A 22304-nucleotide genomic window follows, 5' to 3' on the forward strand; every position below is an offset into this window, starting at 1 on the left:
AAGGAAATGTAGATATTTATTATTCACTTTTTATTTCACAAGTACTTCATGTTCTCCTTTTCTTGTTGTTTTAAGTTGAGATATAATTTACTTACCTTAAGATTTACCCTTTTAAAGTGTATAATTTAGTGTATTTTAGTGTATTCACAAAGTTGGGCAACCGTCACTGCTATCTAATTCCAGAACATTTTCATCACCTTGAAAAGAAATCCTTTCCCCAGTATAGCACCACTCTCTAATCTCCTGTCCTGCTAACCTCTGTCAACCACATGTCTCTGTGGATTTACCTGTTCTGGACGTTTCATATAAATGGAATCATACAGTATGTGGCCTTTTGTGACTGTCTTCTTTCACATAGTGTAATGTTTTTGAAGTTCATCCATGTTGTAGCAATATCAGTACTTCATTCTTTTTATAGCTGAATAACATTCCATTGTATGGGAACATTTTGTTCATCCATTCATCTATTGATGTATGTGGTTTGTTTCTACTTTTTGGTTATTGTGAATAATGTTGCTATGAGCATATGTGTATATTTACTTGTTTGAATCCCTGTTTTCAGTCCTCTTGGGTAGATTCCTAGGAATGAATTGCTGGGTCTTAGGGAAATTCTGTTTAACTTTTTAAGAAAACATTACACTGTTTTCCCCAGCTGTTGTACCATTTTGCATTCCCACTGGCAACGTATGAAGATTCTAATTTCTCCACCCCTTTGCTAACCCTTGTTGTTGTCCCTGTTTGTGGTTATAGTCATCCTAATGAGTGTGAGGTGGTATTCTCATTGTGGTTTTCATTTGCATTTCCCTAACAGTGATGCTGAGCATCTTTTCCTGTGTTTATTGTGCCATTTGTAGATCTTTTTCGGAGAAATAGCTATTCAAGTCCTTTGCCCATTTTTTGAATTGGGTAGTTTTTCAGTTGTAGTTTTAGAGGTTCTTTATATATTCTGGATATTAATCTCATCACATGTGTGATTTGCAAATATTCTCTCCCATTCTGTCAGTTTGCCTTATTACTCTGTTGAGAGTGGCCATTGAGGCTTAAAGTTTTTAATTATGATAAAGTCCAATTTGTCGACTTTTTCTTTTCTTGCCTGTGCTTTTGGTGTCATATCCAAGAAATCTTTGCCTAATCCAAGGTCGTGAAGCTTTTCCCCTATGTTTTCTTCTAAGAGTTTTATGGTTTTAGCTCTTAGGTTTTAGGTCTTTTATCCATTTTGAGTTAATTTTTGTATATGGCCCTTGGTAAGGGTCTAGCTTTGTTCTTTTGCATGTGTATATTTATTTTTCCCAGCACCATTTGTTGAACAGACTGTTCTATGTCCATTAAATAGACTTGGCACCATTATTGAAGATCTCTTGTCCATATATGTAATGGATTATTTCTGGGCTCTCTTTTCTATTTTATTGGTCTATATATATGTCTGTCCTTATGCCAGTACCACACTCTTTTTTTGTTTTTTGCTTTTTAATTTTTTTATTAAGTTTATGGATTATACAATTATATAATTTTCCGGTGTATATTATAATTTGACATCTATATATTCTATTGTGTGATTACTACCTAAAGTCCAGTTTCCTTCACTTACCGTATATTTGATCCCCTTTACCCACTTCACCCTCCCCCTACTCCCCTATACTTGACCCCCTTTACCCCATTTACCTCTCTCCTTCTCTCCCACCGCCTACCCTCTGGTAACTACTAGTCCACTCTTTTGATTGCTGTAGCTTTGTAGTAAGTTTGGAAATCAGGAGGTGTTAGTCTTCTAGCTTCATTCTTCTTTTTCAATATTGTTTTGAATATTTGGGGCCCCTTACAATTACATATGAAATTGAGGATTGGATTTTTTTATTTTTGTAAAACAAGCCTTGGAATTTGACAGAAATTGCAGGAACCTGTAGATCACTTTGGGTAGTATCACCATTTTAACAATATTAAGTCTTATAATCCATGAACGCAGGTTGTCTTTCCACTTATTAAGATTTTCTTTAATTTCTTTCAGCAACGTTTTGTAGTTTTCAGTGTACAAGTCTTCCACCACTTTGGTTAAGTTTATTTCTAGGTATTTTATTCTTTTAGAAAAGTGTAAATGTGATTATATATGGAATTGCTTACTTTATTTCCTTTTTGGAGTGTTCATTGCTGGTGTATAGAAACAAAACTCATTTTTGTGTGTTGATGTTGTATGCTGCAATCTTGCTATGTTTCTTATTAGCTGTAGTATTTTCTTTTAGATTTTTTGAAATTTTCTTTGTATAGGATAATGTCATTTGTGAATAGAGAGTTTTATTTCCTCTTTTCCAATTTAGATGCCTTTAGCTTTTTCATTTCCTCAAAGAAACCAGCTTGGATTGTTGTTTTTTTTTTTTTAAATTAAGTTTATTGGAGTAATATTGGTTAATAAAATTATTTAATTTTCAGGTGTACATTATAATTTGAAATCTGTATATTCTATTGTGTGTTTACCACCCAAAGTCCAGTTTTTTTCAGCTACCATATATTCGATCCCCTTTACCCACTTTACTCTCCCTCTACCCCCTATATTTGACCCCCTTTAACCATCTACCTCCCCCTTCCTCCCTCCACCCCACTACCCTCTGGTAATCACTAGTCTATAGTCCATGAGTCTCTGTTTGTTTGTCCTGTTCATTTGTTGCTTTTATGTTTATATCCCACATATAAGTGAGATCATGTGATTTTCAACTTTTTCTGTCTGGCTTATTTCACTTAGCATGATTATCTCGAGGTCCATCCATGTTGTCACAAATGGCAGTATTTCATCTTTTTATAGCTGAGTAATATTCCATTGTATATATGTACCACAGCTTCTTTATCTAATCATCTATCGTACGACAAATTGGTTGTTTCCATGTCTTGGCCACCATGAATAATACTTCTATAAACATCGGTGTGCAAATATCTTTTTGGATATGAGTTTTCAAGTCTTTGGGGTAAATACTCAGTAAAGGGGTTGCTGGATCATATGGTAGATCAATTCTTAGATTTTTGAGGAAGCTCCACACCGTTTTCCATAGAGGATGTACCAATTTGCAGTCCCACCAGCAGTGTATGAGGGTTCCTTTTTCTCCGCATTATCTCCAACATTTGTTATTACTTGTCCTGTTTATAACAGCTATTCTAACAGGTGTGAGATGGTATCTCATTGTGGTTTTGATTTGCATTTCCCTAATAGCTAGTGGTGATGAGCACCTATTCATATATTTGTTGGCCATTTGTCTGTTCATGTCCTCTGCCCATTGTTTGATTGGATCGGTTTTTTTTGTTGTTGTTACTGAGTTGTATGAGTTCTTTGTATATTTTGGATTTTAGGCCCTTATTGGGGGCATTGCTTGTAAATATATTTTCCCATTCAGATGTTTGTCTCTTTACCTTGTTGACAATTTCTTTTGCTGACCAAAAGCTTTTTAGTTTGATGTAGTCCCATTCACTTATTTTTACTTTTACTTCCCTTGCTTTTGAGGTCAAATTCGTAAGATCCTCTTTAAGTCCAAGGTCCTTAAGTTTAGTTCCTACGTTTCTTCTACGCATTTTATTGTTTCAGGTCTTATATTCAAGTCCTTAATCTATTTTGAGTTAATTTTGGTGTGTGGTGATAGACAACAGCCTAGTTTCATTCTTTTGCAGGTGGCTTTCCAGTTTTCCCAGCACCATTTATTGAACAGGCTTTTTTTTGTTCTTGAACTGTATGTTTTTCGATTTTTTTATTGAAAATTATTTGCCCATGTAAACATTGGGTTTAATTCTGGACTCTTGATTCTGTTCCACTGGTCTATGTGTCTGTTTTTCTGCCAGTACCATGCCGTTTTGATAACTGTCGCTTTATAGTATAATTTGAAGTCAGGCAGAGTGATGCCTCTAGCCTCGTTCTTTTTTCTCAGGATGGGTTTGGTAATTCTGGGTCTTTTATGCTTCCATTCGTATCTGATGATTTTTTGTTCTCTTTCTTTAAAAAAGGCTGATGGGATTTTGATGGGGATTGCATTAAATCTGTATAATGCTTTAGGTAATATGGTCATTTTAATGATGTTGATTCTTCCAATCCAAGAACACGGAATATCTTTCCATTTCTTTGTATCTTCTTCAATTTCTTTTAATAGGGTCTTATAGTTTTCATTATATAGGTCCTTCACATGTTTCGTTGGATTTATTCCTAGGTATTTTATTCTTTTTGTTGCAATTGCAAAAGGAATTATTTTTTCCACTTCATTTTCTGACACTTCATTATTAGAGTATAGGAAAGCTATGGATTTTTTGAACGTTGATTTTGTATCCAGAGACTTTACTGTATTTGCTTATTGTTTCTAGTAGTGATCTTGTGGATTCTTTGGGGTTTTCTATATAGAGAATCATGTCATCTGCAAATAGTGACAGTTTGACTTCTTCATTTCCTATTGGATGCCTTTTATATCTTTCTCTTGGCTGATTGCACTTTCTGGGACCTCCAATGTTATATTGAATAACAGTGGCAAAAGTAGAAACCTTGCCTAGTTTCTGATCTTAGAGGGAAGAGTTTTAGTTTTTCACCATGAAGTGTAATGTTGGCTGAGGGTTTGTTGTATATGGCCTTTATTATGTTAAGATACTTTCCTTCTATACCGATTTTGTTAAGTGTTTTGATCATAAATGGATGCTGTATCTTGTCAAAGGCTTTTCTGCATCTGTTGATATGATCATATGATTCTTATTCTATGATTTGTATGTGTAGTTTATCACATTAATCGATTCACATATGTTGAACCATCCCTGTGCCCCCTAGGATGAAGCCCACTTGATCGTCATGTATAATCTTTATAATATGTTGCTATATTCGGTTCACTCGTATCTTATTTAGGATTTTTGCATCTGTCTTCATGAGAGATATTGGTCTGTAGTTTTCTTTTTTTGTGTTATCTTTACCAGGTTTTGGTATCAGGGTAATTTTGGCCTCATAAAATGAGTTGGGAAGTATTGCCTCCTCTCCAATATTCAGAAGAATTTGAGGAGAATAGGAATTAAATCTTCATTGAATGTTTGGTAGAATTCACTGATGAAGCCATCTGGTCCTGGACTTTTACTTTTTGGTAGGTTTTTGATGATTGTTTCAATTTCTATACTGCTGATTGGTCTATTTAGATTTTCCATTTTTTCTTGATTCAGTCTAGGAAGATTGTATCTTTCTAAGTACTGGTGCATTTCTTCTAGGTTATTAAATTTGGTGTTATGTACTTTTTCATTCTTATATGATCCTTCATATATCTGGGATGTCACTCGTAATTTCCCCTCTTTCATCCTTGATTTTGTTTGTGTCCTTTCTCTTTTTTCTTTAGTGAGTCTAGCCAGGGGTTTTCCAATTTTATTAATCGTCTCAAATAACCAGCTCTTTGTTGCATTTATTTTTTCTATTGTTTTTTCGTTTTCAATTTCATTGATTTCTGCTCTGTTTTTGATTATTTCTTTCCTTATGGTGAATTTAGGCTTCATTTGTTCTTCCTTTTCTAGTTTTCTAAGATGAAGCATTAGGTTATTTGGTCTCGTTCTAGTTTTTGGAGATGAGCCTGTAATGATATGAACTTTCCTCTTATGACTGCTTTTGCTGTGTCCCAAAAGTTTTGATATGTTGTACTATCATTATCACTCATTTCTATGTATCTCTTGATCTCTCTTTTTATTTCTTCTCTGACCCAGTTATTCTTCAGTAGCATACTGTTTACTCTCCATGTATTTGTGGTTCTTCCCACTTTCTTTTTACAGCAGATCTCTAGTTTCAAAGCATTCTGATCAGAGAATATGGTTGGTACGATTTCAGCCCTCTTATGTTTGTTGAGGTTATCTCTGTGTCCCAGTACGTGGTCGATCCTTGAGAATGTTCCATGCTCACTAGAGAAGAAAGTATAAGCAGCTGTTTGGAGATTGAAGGCTCTATAAATGTCTATTATGTCCAGTTGGTCTAATGTGTCATTTACGGATGTTATTTCCTTATTGATTTTCTGTTTGAATAATCTGTCCATATCTGACAGTGGTGTGTTTAGGTCCCCTACTACGATAGTGTTTTGGTCTGTTTCTCCCTTTAGTTCTGTTAGTAATTGTTTTATATGTTTCGGGGTTCCCTGATTGGGAGCATAGATATTAATAAATGTTATGTCTTCTTGGTGTATGATTCTCTTTATCACTATGAAGTATCCCTCAGTATCTTTCTTTACTTTTTTATTTTGAAGTCTATTTCATCCGGTATTATTACCACTACTCCCACAATTTGCTCGAATTACTATTTTCCACCCTTTCACTTTGAGTCTATATTTGTCTCTGGAATTGAGTGAGGTGTGTCTCCTGGAAACAGCATATGGTTCGGTTTTGTTTTTCAATCCCATCTTCAACTCTGTCTTTTTATTGGTATGTTCAGTCCATTTATCTTTAGGGTGATCATTGAAATAAGAGATTTTCTATAACCATTTTATGTTTGCTTTCTGGTAGCTTGGTGTTTCCGTTGCTTCTTTGTTCTTGGGTTTCTGTTTTTTTGTTTTTGTTTTTTAAATTTTTGTTGGTTTTGTGGGTTGTCCATCTGGTCCTTCTTGTTTTATGTTATATACTTCAGTTCTGAATCTTTGGTGTGTGGTTACCATTACGAATATATGAAGGATAGTTATATATATACGGTCATCCATTTTCTTCTGCATGTGCCTTATCTCCATTCCCCTTTGGGAGTTTGGATCTTTGAATCCTCCCCTTTTCTGTTATTGTTGTCTCAATTTGTCACTATGTATGCTGAATGTTCATTACTATCTTGCAATAGCAAATCTCTTCTTATTGTTTAAGGTTTTATTACCTTGTTCTTTATAAGGGTTGTTTGGTTCTCCTTCTATCTTTCTGCTAGTCTCCTTATATATTTTTTTGTCATTTTGTTTTAGGTGAACTGATACCTTTCAATGTTTCCTCTACTGCAGGCTTTGTAGTGGAGAATTCCCTCAATTTTTATATGTCTGGAAAGGTCTTTGTTTCTCCTTCATATCTAAAGGAGAGCTTTGCTGGATACATTATTCTTGGCGGGTAGTTACTTTCGTTTAATAGTTTGAATATTTGATTGCATTCCTTTCTGGCTTGTAAGTTTTGTGCTGAGAAGTCCCATGATAATCTAATGGATTTTCCTTTATAGGTTACTGTCTTCTCTTCCCTGGCTGCCCTGAGAATTCTGTCTTTGTCGTTGATTTTTGATAATTTTAATACAATGTATCTTGGTGAAGGCCTTTTTGGATTGAGATAATTGGGTGTTCTGTTGACTTCTTGAATTCCAAGCTCTATTTCATTCCTTAGATTTGGGAAATTCTCGTCCACTGTTTGTCTGAAAATGCTTTCTAATCCCTGCTCCTTTTCCTCCCCTTCGAGAATGCCCATTTTTCTTGTGTTTCTTTTCCTGACAGTATCAGCTATTTCTTGTATTTCTGTTTCATTATTTTTTATCCTTTGGTTTCTCTCTTCTTCCTTCTCATTTATTTATGGATATGTCTTCAGTATTGCTGATCCTTTCCTTCGTTTGGTCGACTCTATTTCCCAAGCTTGATATTTCATTTTTCAGCTCTTTCAGTGTGTTCTTCATTTCTAGAAGTTCTATTTGGTTATTTTTGAGGGTTTCAGTCTCCTTGCTAATAAACTCATTGTGGTCATTTAGTTGCTTTTTCAATTCCTGGAATTGTCGGTATGAATTATTTTGGATCTCACTGAGTTTTTTCAGAAGTACCATCTTGAATTCTCTGTCATTTAAGTTGCATATTTCTATGTCTTTAAGCTAATTTTCTTGGGATTTTTCTCTTTCTTTCTGAACTGCCTTGTCATCTTGGTTGTTTATGGTGTTTAATGGACTATTTCTTTACCTGGGCATTAGTGGAAGTGTATTCTGCCTTTTTTTTTTTTCCCCCCCAGAAAGAAGGTTTATTATATAAAGGCCTCTCTTTAGCCTGTTGTTAAGAAAGGTTTCTTTTTTGGTTTCCAGTAGGTGATGTCTAAGCCTCTTGGATCTCTGTTTTATATAAAACCTTAATAATGCCTTTTTTTCTTACAAATATTCAATTATGATCGCTACCCTCAGTTTAGTCCCTGTCAGTGTTAGCGACAGTTTCTGGTAGTGTTTACTCAGATTCCCCTGGGGCTCTGTGGTGTTCTGTCTTGGAGGATATCTGCGGAGGTTCCCTCTGGTTTGGAGAACGGGGGTTGTGGCTCAACCTCGGGTTTTGTAGCTGTGGCTGTTGCTTCTCTGCTGTCCCCAGTTTGTTTTGCTTTCTGCCCTGATCTCTGGTCACTGCCGCTGCATGGAGCTCGCAGCTCTCTCAGGCAGGGCTGTTCAGGGAACCCCCCACACCTTCTCTCCTCTCCTTCCTCCTGCCGGAAGCTCCGGCTGCAAGAGGCAGCTTTTTTGTTTCTCCCAGTCTACTGCCTGACTCCTGCGGTTCTGACCTATGGTAGCTCTTATTCGCAGATCCCTCACTCAGACGTGATTGTGTGCATGTTGGTTGTTTTTTTTTGTTGAGTTTTAGATGTTCAGCTTATTGTCATTTCAAAGGGAGAGATCTGGGGACATCTCTCACTCCATGCTTCTGATGTCACTCTGGTTTGTTATTTTTTGTTGAGGATTTTTTCTTAAGGAATATTGGGCTGTAGGTTTTTTTTTTTAAAGAAATGTTTTTGTCTGGTTGTGTTACTGAATTAACACCTGGCTTTATAGAATGTGTTAGGAAGTGTTTTCTTCTCTTCACTTTTCAGTTTTTTGGAAGAGTTTGAGTATTGATGTTGATTCTTCTATAAACATTTGGAAGAATTCACTAGTAAAACATCTGGTCCTGAGATTTCCTTTGTTGGAAGATTTTTAATTATTGATTCAGTCTTTTGTTATTCAGTCTTTGGAAAGTTTTTTTTTTATGATGTGTCTAGGTGTGCATCTCTTGGATTTTATCTTAAAATTTGATTGTTTCTTCTGCCTACTCAGATCTGTTGTTAAGCCCATCTAGTGACTTTTTCATTTTAGTTATTGTACTTTTCAACTACAAAATTTTTGCTTGGTTCCTTTTTACAAATTCTATTGTGATTAATATTCTCTTGTAAAGACATTGTTCCCCTTGTTTCCCTTAGGTCTTTATCCTTGATTTCCTTTAGCTCTAAGCATATTTAAAGTAGTTGATTTAAAATCTTTGTTTAGTAAGTCCAGTATCTGAGCTTCCTCAGGGACAGCCTATTGATTGCTTTTTTTCCCCAAGTATGGATCATACTTCCTTGTTTCTTTGCATATTAAGTAATGATTTGTTGAAAATGGGTACCTTAAGTAATATAGTGTAGCCACTCTGGAAATCAGATTCTACAACCTCTCTAGGATTTGTTGTTGCTGCTTGTTATAATTGTTATTTGTCATCGTTAATTGTTAGTCTCAGTTAGCTTAGTAAGCAGCTAATGGTTTGACAGAGATTTTCTTAAATGCCTGGAACCAGTAAGTCTCTCAGTCTTTGTCAGGGGACTCTGTGTGTGTGCTGAGGCCTGCCATCAACTGTCAGTGGTAAAGTTGGCAACTCTGCCTTAACCTTCACTTGCACAAAGCCTCAGATCAGCAGGGTTGAGGGTCTTTCCTGGTCTTTCTGGAGGTTGCGCATGGTGCCCAAGATAGGCTGGAGTTTTTCAAAGCCCTGTGTATGTCTCACTCTTCAGCTTTTTCTTTTTAGCTTTCAGTTTAGCCTATTGTTTGCCACAACTGTTATACATTATTCAGGAGGTCATGAAGTTAAACAGTATTTTTTATAAATTCCCTGGGGAGAAATGCCCCTTGTAAGCTCTGAGACTGAAGACAGGAAACCAAGAAACTGGTCAAATATCGACCATTCTTTGGGATTGAGGCTTTGGAGAAGTTCCCATCCTGTTCAGCATTCTCTGGAGGCTGCCAAGCATCTGTTTTCATCATGATAGGGCCGTTGGTTTCAGGGTTCCTTTGGAACTAGAAAGAGAAGAGGTGGGAATAGAATATTAAAAGTGCCACGAAGCTCACCATTCTGACTTAAATTTGGCCGTTTTCTGAATAAATGCTCCCTAGATTGTTGCAAACCTTTGGTTAATTTTCAGAGTTATGAAAGTTTTGATTTTGACAGTTTTTGCCAGTTTTCTCATTGCCTGTATAGAGGAAAGAATTTCCAGCAGTCTTTACTCCACCATTTTTGCTGACTCACCCCATCTTTTCTTGGTGTTATAACTCTCTATGCCCTTAGGGAAAAGAAAGTATATGAGCCATTCCTTCTAGGAGATAGTTTTCACTGTCACTGTTTATTTTCAATATATATGGTGGATTTTTAAGAACTGTTTTTAACTATGAAACAATACCTTCTCATTTAACTGATGAATACGGAATTCTGTAAATTAAGTCACCTGCCTTCCCAGAGGTAACTCATGTTGTCATTTTGCACATCCTTCCAGACTTCTTCCTGTGTCAAAAAAATATATACACGTTATTCAAGTGGAAATGAAGTGATGCCTGTCTCTACACATATTCTACTGTGCGCTTGCATGTGCATCTATACATGCATATATCCAAATATGCAATGTGTGTACATACACACATTTCTAAAGTAAATATGGAATCTTGGCACATTTAATTGTTCTGCTAATTTTTCACTTAAATAATCCTTGAGGATCATTTGTTTTATGTATCCTTCAAGGCTTTTTCATTGCATATTTGGATATATGCATCTATAGATGCACATATTCCTTCCTTCCTTTCTCCCTCCCTCCCTCCCTCCCTCTCTCCCTCCCTCCCTTCCTTCCTTTCATTTATTTTTAGCAAAAGTGACATCATATGCTTTGTTTTCCAGTTGCTTTTTTCCTTGACTAAATCTTGATGATTTTTAGCTCTGCCTTTCTGTTAGTGGCTGCGTATCATTTATCTCTTTCTACATTCCACATGTGGCCTGCTGTGTCCTGGCTCATGAGAGCAGATGTACTGTGTTTACTTAGTTGTTTCCAGGTCTTGCTATTACAGTTAGGCGGCAGTGAACATTCTTGACCTCATATTCCTTGTAGATTTGCCGAGTCAAGAGACACCCACATTTTAAATTTTGGTAGAAACCAGCAAGTTGCCTTTCAAAAGATTGTGCCAATTTTCCTTCTCACTGACAACATGAAATTACTTATTAGCCACACCCTTCCCTTCCTGGATATTATAATTTTAAAGACTTGTTCATCTGTTTACCAAAGTTTAGCCATGTCATTTGAAAAAGATGGTTGCTGTTGCTTCCCTGCTCTCATAGAAGGCTGGGCTGGCAGCCACATGAGGCTCTCAGAGGAGGGCCAAGGTTTCCTGGTTTAGAGTCAAGACCACCTCAGCTAGTGCACCCGAAGGTGGTGGCGTCTGCTGGGACCTTAGTCATCTTAGTCACTTCAGCTGTTCTCTGTTAACATTAGCCCAGTGTTGCCCCCAATCCAATCACTTGACACAACGTTGTGGTTTCTTAACAGGTGGCAACTGGGAAATGGAAACAGATAAGTAAATACTGTCCCCTTGATCTCTACTCAGGGTAAGAGAACACTTCTACTTTGTCCCTAGTGCCACCTTTCTTGGTGGTGGGGATGGTGGGGTATTCTGTGAGGTGGGGGCCATGGGAGGTCATTCTGTGGGGAGTTCTGTGAGTGGGGGTGGTACAGGTGTGAGGGTGGAGCTGGCATTCTGCGAGGTGGGGCTACTGGCCTGAGTATAGCCAGGGCCCTGGGCAGGGCTTAGTTTCTTCCCTGGGATCGGGGTTGCCTCCATAGGTTCCTGCAAGCTACCTGTGGGAGCCAGCACCTGGGGAGATGTTGCCACAAGGAAGGAGCTGAGAGCAGGATGGGGATTAAGGGCAATGATGGGGGTGCCTCTGTGAGGAGGATTGGGGAGAATGTGGCTCCTTAACCTGCAAAGCTCAGAGACCTGGAGTAGCCACTCCCAGGCATGTCCCCTGAACCACATCTCCTGAGACACAGGCAGGTGAATGCAAAGACTGCTTGTAATTCTATCAGTAATTTTTCCCCCTTTTAGAAATAAACAGAGAATGTACTTTGCCTTGAAAAGCTTGTTGCGGGAGGCACAGAACAACTTAAAGATATTTAAGGTAAGAGTTGCTTCTGTTTTATGGCCCTTTTGGGATGGAACCAGTGGGTGCCTGGCCTGAGCCAGGTGAACTGGCATTCTGGTCCCTGATGGGTCTCTGTCAGCTTACATATGAGGGCATCTGGGCTGGGTCTGCCTTAGCACAGTCTTTTGGATCACTTTTCCAAGGCCTATTTCATGGGCATAACATCCTGTGATCCCTTGGGAATGTGATATCGACTCCTTGACCACTGGGTGGCATCAGGCTCCTTTGACATCCAAATGCTGATCCTGGCCTTGGATGAGGATAGCCCTGACATGGTTCTGTGCATCTCTGAGGGCTGTGTGGTTGAGGTAGGAGCAGGAACTAGAGTGGCACAACCTGGACGGTAGCCACACCTGTGCGTTTTGTTCCTGGTTAACTTAGGGAACTTATAATTTGCATACCTCCTTGTCAATTAGTGAATTCTCCAAGTCCTGCAGCTCTGATCATCCTGTGTTTTGGCTGTGCAAGGGAGGGTTCTGCATATGGAACATTCACTATCTGGCATAGGCTCCTTCCTCATTGCTACCTGCAGCTGCCGCCCTGACCCAGGCTCACTGAAGCCTTGTTGGCTGGCCTGGTGCTAGCAGAAGTCAGGGCATTGGATGGGGTGCAGGGAGAGGGGAACAAAGCTGGCCCAGATCTGGAGGAGAGCTAGTTGTGGCCTGTGTTGGAAATGTGTCCCCTGGGGTCCCCCTTATCATCTGTTTTTCTCCTTGCCACTGACTCTGTCCCCAGTCTCATTTATGTCCTAATTAACTGTGAAATCAAGTGAGAGTTTGTGACAGGCTCTAGGCTTGCAGACATCAGTTCTGTGTAGAAAAGCAGGACTGTTGGATCTGGACAGCCTTGTGCTCTATGTGTTCTACACTGAGTGGATGGCGCTGTTCTACACACAGCCCTCAGAAGGGAGCGTGGTGTAGGGGAAGGAGGGTGCTGGGGAACCTATTCTTGGTCGCTTCCCCTCATCTGGCTCAGAAATCTGGTCAGAGTGAATCAACTTTACCACGTCTGCCTCCACCTTCCCAAATCTAGAAAGGTAGGACATATTTTAAAGTAAGTTTATATTTTTAATTCATATAAAGACTTCATGAATTTTATGTTTAAATTCTAAAGATAAATTTCCTTTCATCTGGAGATTAATTTGAAACCTAGAGTACGGCTTGCATTTTGTCCCAAGTGGACCATTTTTTGACTGCCCCTGCCTGGGCTGGCTTGTTGAGCCCACATTTAAGCGGAGTGGTAGGTCTGGCCCGGCCCCTGGATGGACGCCCTGTCCTAGGCTTGGGGCCTGAGTCTGGCTGTCTGCCGCTTATTTTGAAATCAGCATGGAAAACAATCCAGAGGTTGAGATAATAGTTTCCAAAGAGATAGATTAAGAGAAAGGACACAGAATAGCTTTTAAAAATAACTCCTGGAGCAATGCAGTACATTTTTGCAAGTGCCATCACTTCTAACAAGCTAGCTCTGGTTCTGAAGCTCATGCCTTCCGTTGTGAAGTTCCAAGTGTGGAGAAATTTCCTGGGTCATGGTCAGCGCTGTCATCATACTGTGTGTCCAAGTGTTGTTCACAGTCTCCATGGCTGTGGCTCTGTCCACCCCAGCACTGGTCACTTGTGAGACTTGCTAGGGGGACACATGGGGTAGTCATGGAGTCTGGGATGATGGTTCTTTACCAAATATCACATGATGTCCTTGAGCCACTGTATTTGTATATGTAAAACTCCCATCTATCCAGATTCCAGACACTGGGGAAAAGAGGCCTTCCGCTTCTACGGGTCATTCAACCACTCATGGATTGGGAGGAAGGACCAGCTTCATAGTGAGCCACACTGCACTAGACTGCAGGCTGAATCATGGCCCACCTCCTGGCTGTAGCCCATGGTGCCTGGTTTTGGCTCACCACTTCTTATTTGCCTACTTTCCTCCTGGGAGCTCCTGCCTTCCCTTGGCCTGGCATACCCTCCTCCCACACCCTCTTCCCACTGTACGGCCCATCTCAAGGGTCAGTGTCTCTTAATGGTTTCCCCTGATCCTGTGGCCTAAGCTGTGTCCTCATCGCCCTGGACACCCATACGGTTAGCTCTCACTGCCATAGGGGCCTCCTAGGGGAGGCGTCATGCTGCTGGATCCCAGGACCTTGCCAAGTGAGGACTGCGCTGTCCACACTTGTTATTGGATTGAGTTGACTCCCGTCTGCCACCTGGCAGCAGAGCAAGGATCGTCCTCATCAACGTTATCTACTGCTGCATAATAGCCACTTCTTAACTGTCTCAGTTTCTGTGGCCAGGAATTGAGCAATGCAGTACATTTTCGCACGTGCTGTCACTTCCAACAAGCCATCTCTGGTTCTGAAGCCCATGCCTTCTGTTGTTGTGAAGTTCCAGGTGTGAAGTTTAGTTGATTCTGACTCAGGGTCTCTTTAGAGGCTGCCTCCCATCTGAAGGCTGAGCTTGGGCCAGAGTCTCTGCTCCCAGGATGGCACTCTCGCCCCAGCCTGGGTAGGAGGTCTTCTTTCCTGGCCACAAGGGGCTCCACAGGGCTACTCAACATGGCTGCTGTGATCTGAGAAAAGAGCCACCAAGGTGAAAGCCATGGCATCTTTTGTAACTTAATCTTTCTGAGGATGAGCTGTCGTTCTGCCCATATTCTGTTGGTCACACAGACCAAACCTCCAGTGTGGAGAGGACTACAGAGTATATCATGAGATGGGGCCATTGGGGTCTGTGCTGAGTAGCTGACCATCCTGTCTCACAGATGGAGAAACTAGGGGCAAGGGGTTTGCCACTCCCATGGTGTCAGCTGCTGCTCAGGGTGGTGGGGACCAGAGTTCTCTTAAGGGCTTTTTATCAGACAACACAGCCCCCCACCCCCAAGTCATAGTGTTGGGCCCATTGGTGTCCCTGCCTTCAGGCCTGGGAACATTGGTGCCATAAGGAGTTCCTTTGCTGGACTTGGTCTTAGAAGGCAGGATGGCCTCAAAGATGAAGACTTCCATAATAGTGTTGCTGGTGGCCCCACAAACCCTGGTGGGTGCCTGGCCCAACTTGTCACATGGGACAGAAGCCCTCTAGAGAGCTGGTCACCACAGACCTCCACACCGACTGAGAAGTTTCCCTGCTCAGGGTCCAACTGATACCACATGTCTTTCAGGAGCATGAGTGTCACACAGCCTCTTGAGTAACTGGTTGGGGTCTTTGAGAGTTTGAGCTGTAGGCTGGGTTTGCTGCCAATGTGCTGCGTTCTGGTCTGAGGGTTTGTATTCTAGGCCAGGACTCTGGTCTTCAGTTTTTGAGAACTTTTCTTCTTTTTCATGTTCTAGTGGGACTTGTGTCAGGGTGCATGAGGGTGGGTTTTCTCACAGAGCTACAGTGTGGAGAGACCCCAGATAGGGCACATATATGATGTCAGGTCTCTTTGCCTGCCCAGTGGGATGGGGACAGAGGTACTTCCCTACCTACCTGTTGGAAGTGACACTTCTCTGTCCCTTTTCCCTTCTGAAGAACGGGGAGTTGATTTATGGCTGCAAAGATGCCCGCAGCCCTGCGGCTGACTGGAGTGAGCTGGCGCATCACCTGAAGCCCTTTTTCTTCCCATCCAATGGCCTGGCCAGCGGGCCTCACTGCACGAGGGCTGTGATCCGAGAGCTGGTGCGTGTCATCACTCGGGTGCTGCTCAGTGGCTCGGACAAGGGCCGGGCGGGTGCCCTAAGGCTGGGGCCCGGGTCACAGGGCCCATGTGTCTGTGAAGCCAGCCCTTTCGGCAAGAGCCTGCGTCACCAAGGTAGGCCGGGTGGGGGCAGGTGGGTGAGTGGGCAGAGCCTGGGGTGAGGCCTGCATGTGTCCTGCTGGCTTCATGGAGCTTCTGCAGGAGCAGCCAGGGCCCCGACAGAGTTCCCCAAAGCCAGCCCCCTGCCTCTCAGCCCCAGGTGGGAAGACTCCCTTTCTCATCTTCAGTCTGGGTTTATAAATTGTTTATAATTGCACACATTTAGGTTGTAGAGTTTTCCCTAAAACATCGTCTCTCATGTCTGTGCATCCTCTGTGGTTTCCTGAGTGCTTTCTCTATATTATATTGGTTCATCGTCTTTGCAACCCTGGGAGTAGGTTTTCTTGGCCTTTTTCTTAAAATGCAGAGAACCGAGGCACAGAAGTTGGAGTCCCACAGTTCAGGCTCTTCAGGATAGGGGGTGGCCCCACCTGGCAGCAATTTGCAGATAGGTGTGAACACAGGCATTCAGGGCCTCTGGCTCTGGGTACCTCCTGCTAGAGGCCCATGTTGCTCACAAACTCACAGTGGCCAGCTGTGACTCAGTGATGTTCCAACTTTGAGGTGGCCTGCTGGTTTTTGTCATGAGTGTTTATGGGTTCCTCATTTGCCCCTTTGTCATCTGCTGGTAGCTCCACAATATGCTCAGGTCTGTGGCATGCAGAGCCACAGCCAGGAACTTATTTTGGGAGGCCAACTAGGAAAACTGAGTCTTTAGTTTTTGTGCTAAGAGCCCTGTGAGGAAGGCCGTAGGGTTGTGGTGTAGGAAGATGGCAGCCCTGCCGCCGTTTGGCTTTTAGGTATTGTTTTTGCCATGTAGCTGCCCAGGCATAACGAATCGCCACTGTTCTCAGTGTGGCCACCCACCTTTCTGTGTGGGCTATGGCTCTGGGCTCCACAGACATGGTCTCGCAGATTTGGAAATGTCGGCATGGTTATCAATTTTGATAATAGTCTAACCCTATTTAGACTGAGGGTTATCTCCCTAAACTTAGATCTGCGCTGGTGGGATGGAATTGAAAGATGCTGAGAGTCAAGAGAGGCACGGAGCAAGATGTGGGTTACCTGCTCCTTTTGTTTTTGTGCTTGGCGCCATGCATGTGCCAACAGTCCCAGCAACTCCATGAGGCAGGGTGCAGCCTGTGCCCACCAACTTCTTCAGTTCTTGACAGTAAGCCTCTCATTTTCCCCTGATGTTCTTGGTAGGAAAAAGCAGCCTGGAGCGCTCGGGGTTACCGAAGGGTTGTCTTCTGTACAAAACCCTCCAGGTGCAGATGTTGGATCTGCTGGACATCGAAGGTCTCTACCCTCTGTACCGACGAGTTGAGCAGTACCTGGAGGAGTTTCCCGAGCAGAGGTGAGATTTGGGCCTGTGGTGCCCCTTCCAGGCCCATATGGGGCCATGAGTAGCCCTGAGGGTAAGAGGGGAATGGGGGGAGGGGATACCCCAACAGAAAGACAGTACAGACTTCCCAGGAAGATGACTCACCCCAGCCACCTTCCTTTCTTGCCCCCCAGGTGCCAGGCCCAGCCAGGGGATTCAGTGCTGCTTGCAGGAGGAACTGGAGTCACTGGTGCTTTTCTGGAAAAGAAAGCACATCCTGTGAATCTAACAATCTGCATCAGGCAGTTCTATGTCCTGAATCAGGGCGAGCCTGCAGAGGGCAGTGCTGCTCCACAGCTGCAAGCCTCTTTGCCCAAGCCCTGGCTTTCTGTCTGAGGCCTTCCTGTGCAACAGTTCCTCCCCTGGCCCTCCTGATGGGGGTTGCTGGGGTCCACACCTGCAGCATGTGGTAGAGGCTGGGACCCCCTTCTTCCCCACTGCCCCTTCACTAGGATCTCTGACCCAGAAGCTGTTTGTCATAAATAGATCATGTTCAGCCTCAGCTCCCCGGGTTCTGGTCTTGCAAGTCCTCTTTAAAACTTTGATGCCCTGGGACAAAATATAGTATTAGGAAGAGGAAGATCAGTTAGATGTTCTTTAATACCAGATGTGCGATTGTTAAATTGTTAGCAGTTTAAGAAGCAATTTCCAGTCAGTTTTGTCATCTTGCTTTCTGTGCCTTTTCCTTCAGAAAAACATTGCAAATAGATGGACCTTACGATGAAGCATTCTACCAGAAGTTGCTTGATCTTTCTACTGAGGATGATGGGACAGTGGCCTTTGCGCTGACAAAGGTGGGTAGACCTTTTTGGAAACACACTGTGTGCTCCTTAGGCTCTTAACAACACTACCTTGGGGTTTTCCTGAGACAGGTTTCCCACTACCTATCCCCGATGGTTAAAACAGAAAACTTGGGTATTAAAAAAAATGGCTAAAGTTTCCCCCAGATGGACTGGGCCAGGTAAGGATTTGTTCACTTGGCTCCAGTCCACCCCCGGGCCCAGACCTCTCTGTACCCCTATCCTGGGGTCCAGGACCCAGGGGCACCTCTCTGCGCTTCCTTCTCAGCAATCTTAGAACCAACTGGTGCCAACCATCTGTCTCTTTGCAGCTGTCACTGGGGGCCTGGCCATGGCTGGAGTATGGCTTTCTTCCCCCAGAGCTCAGGCCAAGGGGTTGCTTGGAGAATCTCTTAGGGAAGAGTTCTGGTCCTGTTTTTTTTTTTTTGGTTCTGTCAAATGAAGGAATTCAGAGGCACCATGAACTTCGGTAGAAAAAAATTACACTTTTACTAACCTCTAACTGAAATTTAGCATTTCCTTCCATTATGAATATGGCAACAACCACAGTAGGGTCAGCAGGACTCCTGACTACACTGCAAGAAATCAGACCTTTCATTTCACATACAGTTGCTACAGTTCTTTCATGATAACTTTGTATTCATCACTCCTGATGTTTGGTTATATAGTTCTACATAACACATTTGTCTTTTAAAAATTTGGTATCTGATATGCTCACCTTCTGTTTCTTATTTTCTGCATTTAAAAATGTTGTTTGGAGGCATCTGTAGGCTTCACTGGGCTCCCAAAGGTGTTGCTAGATGCTAAAACAATTAAGGAACTCTTTTGTTATGGGAGCAAGGTGACAAAAGGCAAGAACAAAACCTCCTCTGCGTGCACATGGACGGCTGCCCTGGAGCCCTCAGCTCATCTTTCTTGGTACTGATGATGTGTCTGTGGTTCCCACTGATGTCTCTGGCCGAGGCTGGCTGCTCCCTCTTCTGCACCTGTTGGGTTTTCGAGGATAAGGACTGAGGAGCTCCCTTCCGAAGGCAGAGCTGTCTTCAAGGTGGGGAGAGGTCCAAAAGTGGGGCTTCTGCTTCAGAATAAAGAGACAGTATCTGCCTTATGTTGTCTGGAACTTGGGTACATTGATTTAAGAATAAATTATAGCTTGCTTCTTTTTGAAGAACAGAAATATAGGACTTCCTTTTTTTTATAGATTTCTATATTTTTTAAAATTTCTACTAAATAAGGATGGATTACTTTTTAATTTTATTTCAGTTTTTTAAACTTCATATGTAAACATAATCTTGTAAGAGATTCAAACAACCATTACACAACTATCAGAATGGCTGAAATAAGTACATTGGGAGAACACTGAATGCTGGTGCAGAGAAACTGGGTCACTCAGATACTGCTGGTGGGGGTGTAAAGTGGCACTAGCCACTGTGGGAAACAGTATAACAGCTTCATACGAAACTAAACATGCAAGTAGCCTGTAACCCAGCACTCCTGGGCACTTATCACAGAGAAAGCAATACTTATGCTTACCCAAAATCCTGTGCAGGAGTGTTCATAGCAGCCTTAAATAGAATAGCTAGAACCTGGACACAACCCAAGTGTCTGTCAGCAGGTGACCTACAACAGGTTGTACAAACTAGCACTGCTGAGCAATGAAAAGGAATGAACTCTGGATACACACAGAACCTTGATTGAATCTCCAGGAAATTGTGCTGAGTGATTAAAGCCAATCCCAAAAGGTTACACACTATGATTCTGTTTAGATGTCATTCTTGAAGTGACAAAGTTGTGTTGTGGCCATGGGTTGGGAAAGAGGTAGAAGGAAGGTAGATGCCAATTGTGGTGATGGAACTGTTCTGTGTCTTCACTGTGGTAGTAGATATACGAACCTACACATGTGATAAAATACACACACACACACACAGAGGTACATGTAAAACTTGGGAGATCAGTATAAGATCGTGGAGTGTATCAGTATCACTATCTTGGCTGTAATATTGTACTATGTAGTTCTGTAAGATGTCACTATTGGGGGAAATTGGGTAAAAGGCACTCAGGATTCCTGCATTATTTGTAACACCTGCATGTAAACCTGTAATTATCTCTAAATAAGCAGTGAGAGTATTGTATGAAATGTGACTGTATTCCTGCCCAAGCAATAGATATCCATGGCTAACAGTATGTGTCTTTTCAGAACTTCACACACTTACACACTCATGCGTGCGCGCACACGCACGCACGCACACACTCACTCTCAAACCATTCAGGGGATTGTCCATATTATGTGCATTGTTTGCCAGCTTACATTTAATATAATGTGGCATAAGGTCTCTCTGTTGGAATATAAGAATGTGCCTCTCTTTGTCTGAAGGAATTAGTATCTGGTGTTTGGAATCGACAGGGATGTTGTGAAGCATAAGCTGGGAAGCAGGTTGAGAACATTCCTCAGCCACATACTGTTAAAGTTCTCTCTTGAAGGCTGTTTATCTAACGTCCCTCTGATGAAATGAAAGTGGAGGGGACATTGTGTTTATTTCCAGGCTCAGGAAACTAGCCCAGCGTGACTCTTGCTTTCTGTCTGTGTGTAGCATTCTGTAGCAGGAATCAAGCAGATTCTCTTTATAAAGAGCTGGATAGTAAATGCTTTAGACTTTGTAGGCCAGCTGGTCTCTGTTGCAGGGACTCCACTCTGCCATTGTAACTGAGAACCATAGACAAATATAAACGAGCACAGCTGTGTTCTAGTAAAACTTTATTCACAAAAACAAGTGGCAGGCTGGATTTGGATCTCAGCCTGTAGTTTGCTGACGTCTGTTCACTTTTGCTTTTTTATATTCCATTTTTTTATATTCCATTTTTTTTCCTCTATTAGTTTAGAGGTTTATACACTGTTTCTATTTCTTCCAATTTGACCATGCATATTTAAAGTCTAAAGTTAATCAATAACTTAACCACCCTGTCCCCACCACACAAGCCTGGCCGCACAAACACACAATATAAGGTATTAGGATACTTTAATTACAGTTAACTCTCTCAACACATGCAGTTATTGTCCACAGTTCTATTTGTCTTATTCTTTTTTAAAATAATAATTTATAGTATTATTTTATGCAGATGTTTCCTCAGAGCTGTTGCATGTTTGCCCATATCTTTATCCAACATTCTAACATCCAAGATCTTTCCTCTTTTCCCTTTTTTTATAATAGCTTTACATACCATACAATTTACCTGCTTAAAATGTACAATTCAGTGGTATTTCTAGATTCACAGGCATGTGCAGTCATTACCATAGTCAGTTTTAGAACATTTCATCAACTCAACAAGGAGTCCTATACTCTTCAGCTGTCATCCCTTTATCCCCAAGCCCTAAGCAACCACTAATCTCTTTCTATCTTTATTTGCCTACTCCAGATATTACATATAAATGGAATCATTCAATATATGGTCCTTAATGACTAGCTTTTTACACTTAGCATAATGTTTTCAAGGTTCATCTATATTGTAGCATATATCAAAACTTTATTCCTTTTAATGAGTGAGTAACATTTTGTTTATCTATTCATCAGTCAGACATTTGGGTTATTTCAGCTTCTTGACTACTGCGAATAATGGTAGTATAAATATTTGTATATAGGACATATATTTTTACTTTTCTTGGGCACATACGTAGGAGTGAAATTGCTGGGTCAAATGGTTACCTACATTCCCACCACCAGTGTACGACGGTTCCAATTTTTCCATATCTTTATCTGTCCTGATTTTAGCCATCATAGTGGATATGAAGTGGTATCTCATTGTAGTTTTGATTTGCATTTCTCTGAAGACTAAGAACATTTTTTCATGTGCTTGCTGCCCATTTTTATATCTTTGGAGAAGACTTTTCAGATCTTTTGCCTACTTTTTAATATGTTATTAATCTTATTGTTAAGTTGTAAGAATTCTGTATGTTATAGATAGTAGGCCCTTATCAGATATATGATTTGCAAATATTTTCTTCCATCTGTCAGTTGTCTTTTTACTTTTTTGATCATGTTCTTGATGTAAAAATGTTTTTAATTTTTTAAAATTTATTTCTTTTTTATGGTAACATTGGTTAACGGAATCCAATAAGTTTTAGTTATACACTTTAACAGTAAGACACATATATATTTACACTGTGTGTTCACCTCCCATAGTTAGATTTCTTTCTGTCAACACATATTTGACCCTCTTTACCTCATC

At 41.3% G+C, this 22304-nt stretch overlaps 1 protein-coding gene across 5 annotated transcripts in view; it reads left to right on the forward strand.

Annotated features, from left to right (window-relative positions):
• The window catches only part of LOC105304687 (inositol-pentakisphosphate 2-kinase), a 125141-nt gene that overhangs the window by 82584 nt on the left and 20253 nt on the right, over positions 1 to 22304 (forward strand). For all 5 annotated transcript variants that reach the window (XM_023522558.1, XM_023522557.1, XM_023522555.1 and 2 more), the window contains 5 exons: positions 11479 to 11537; positions 12035 to 12107; positions 15632 to 15911; positions 17103 to 17253; positions 17972 to 18074. In XM_023522558.1, the coding sequence (XP_023378326.1) occupies positions 11479 to 11537; positions 12035 to 12107; positions 15632 to 15911; positions 17103 to 17253; positions 17972 to 18074 (666 nt within the window). The remainder of the gene's footprint in view (positions 1 to 11478; positions 11538 to 12034; positions 12108 to 15631; positions 15912 to 17102; positions 17254 to 17971; positions 18075 to 22304) is intronic.

Source organism: Pteropus vampyrus, unplaced genomic scaffold (assembly GCF_000151845.1).
Source record: "Pteropus vampyrus isolate Shadow unplaced genomic scaffold, Pvam_2.0 Scaffold349, whole genome shotgun sequence".
Lineage (NCBI taxonomy): Eukaryota > Metazoa > Chordata > Mammalia > Chiroptera > Pteropodidae > Pteropus > Pteropus vampyrus.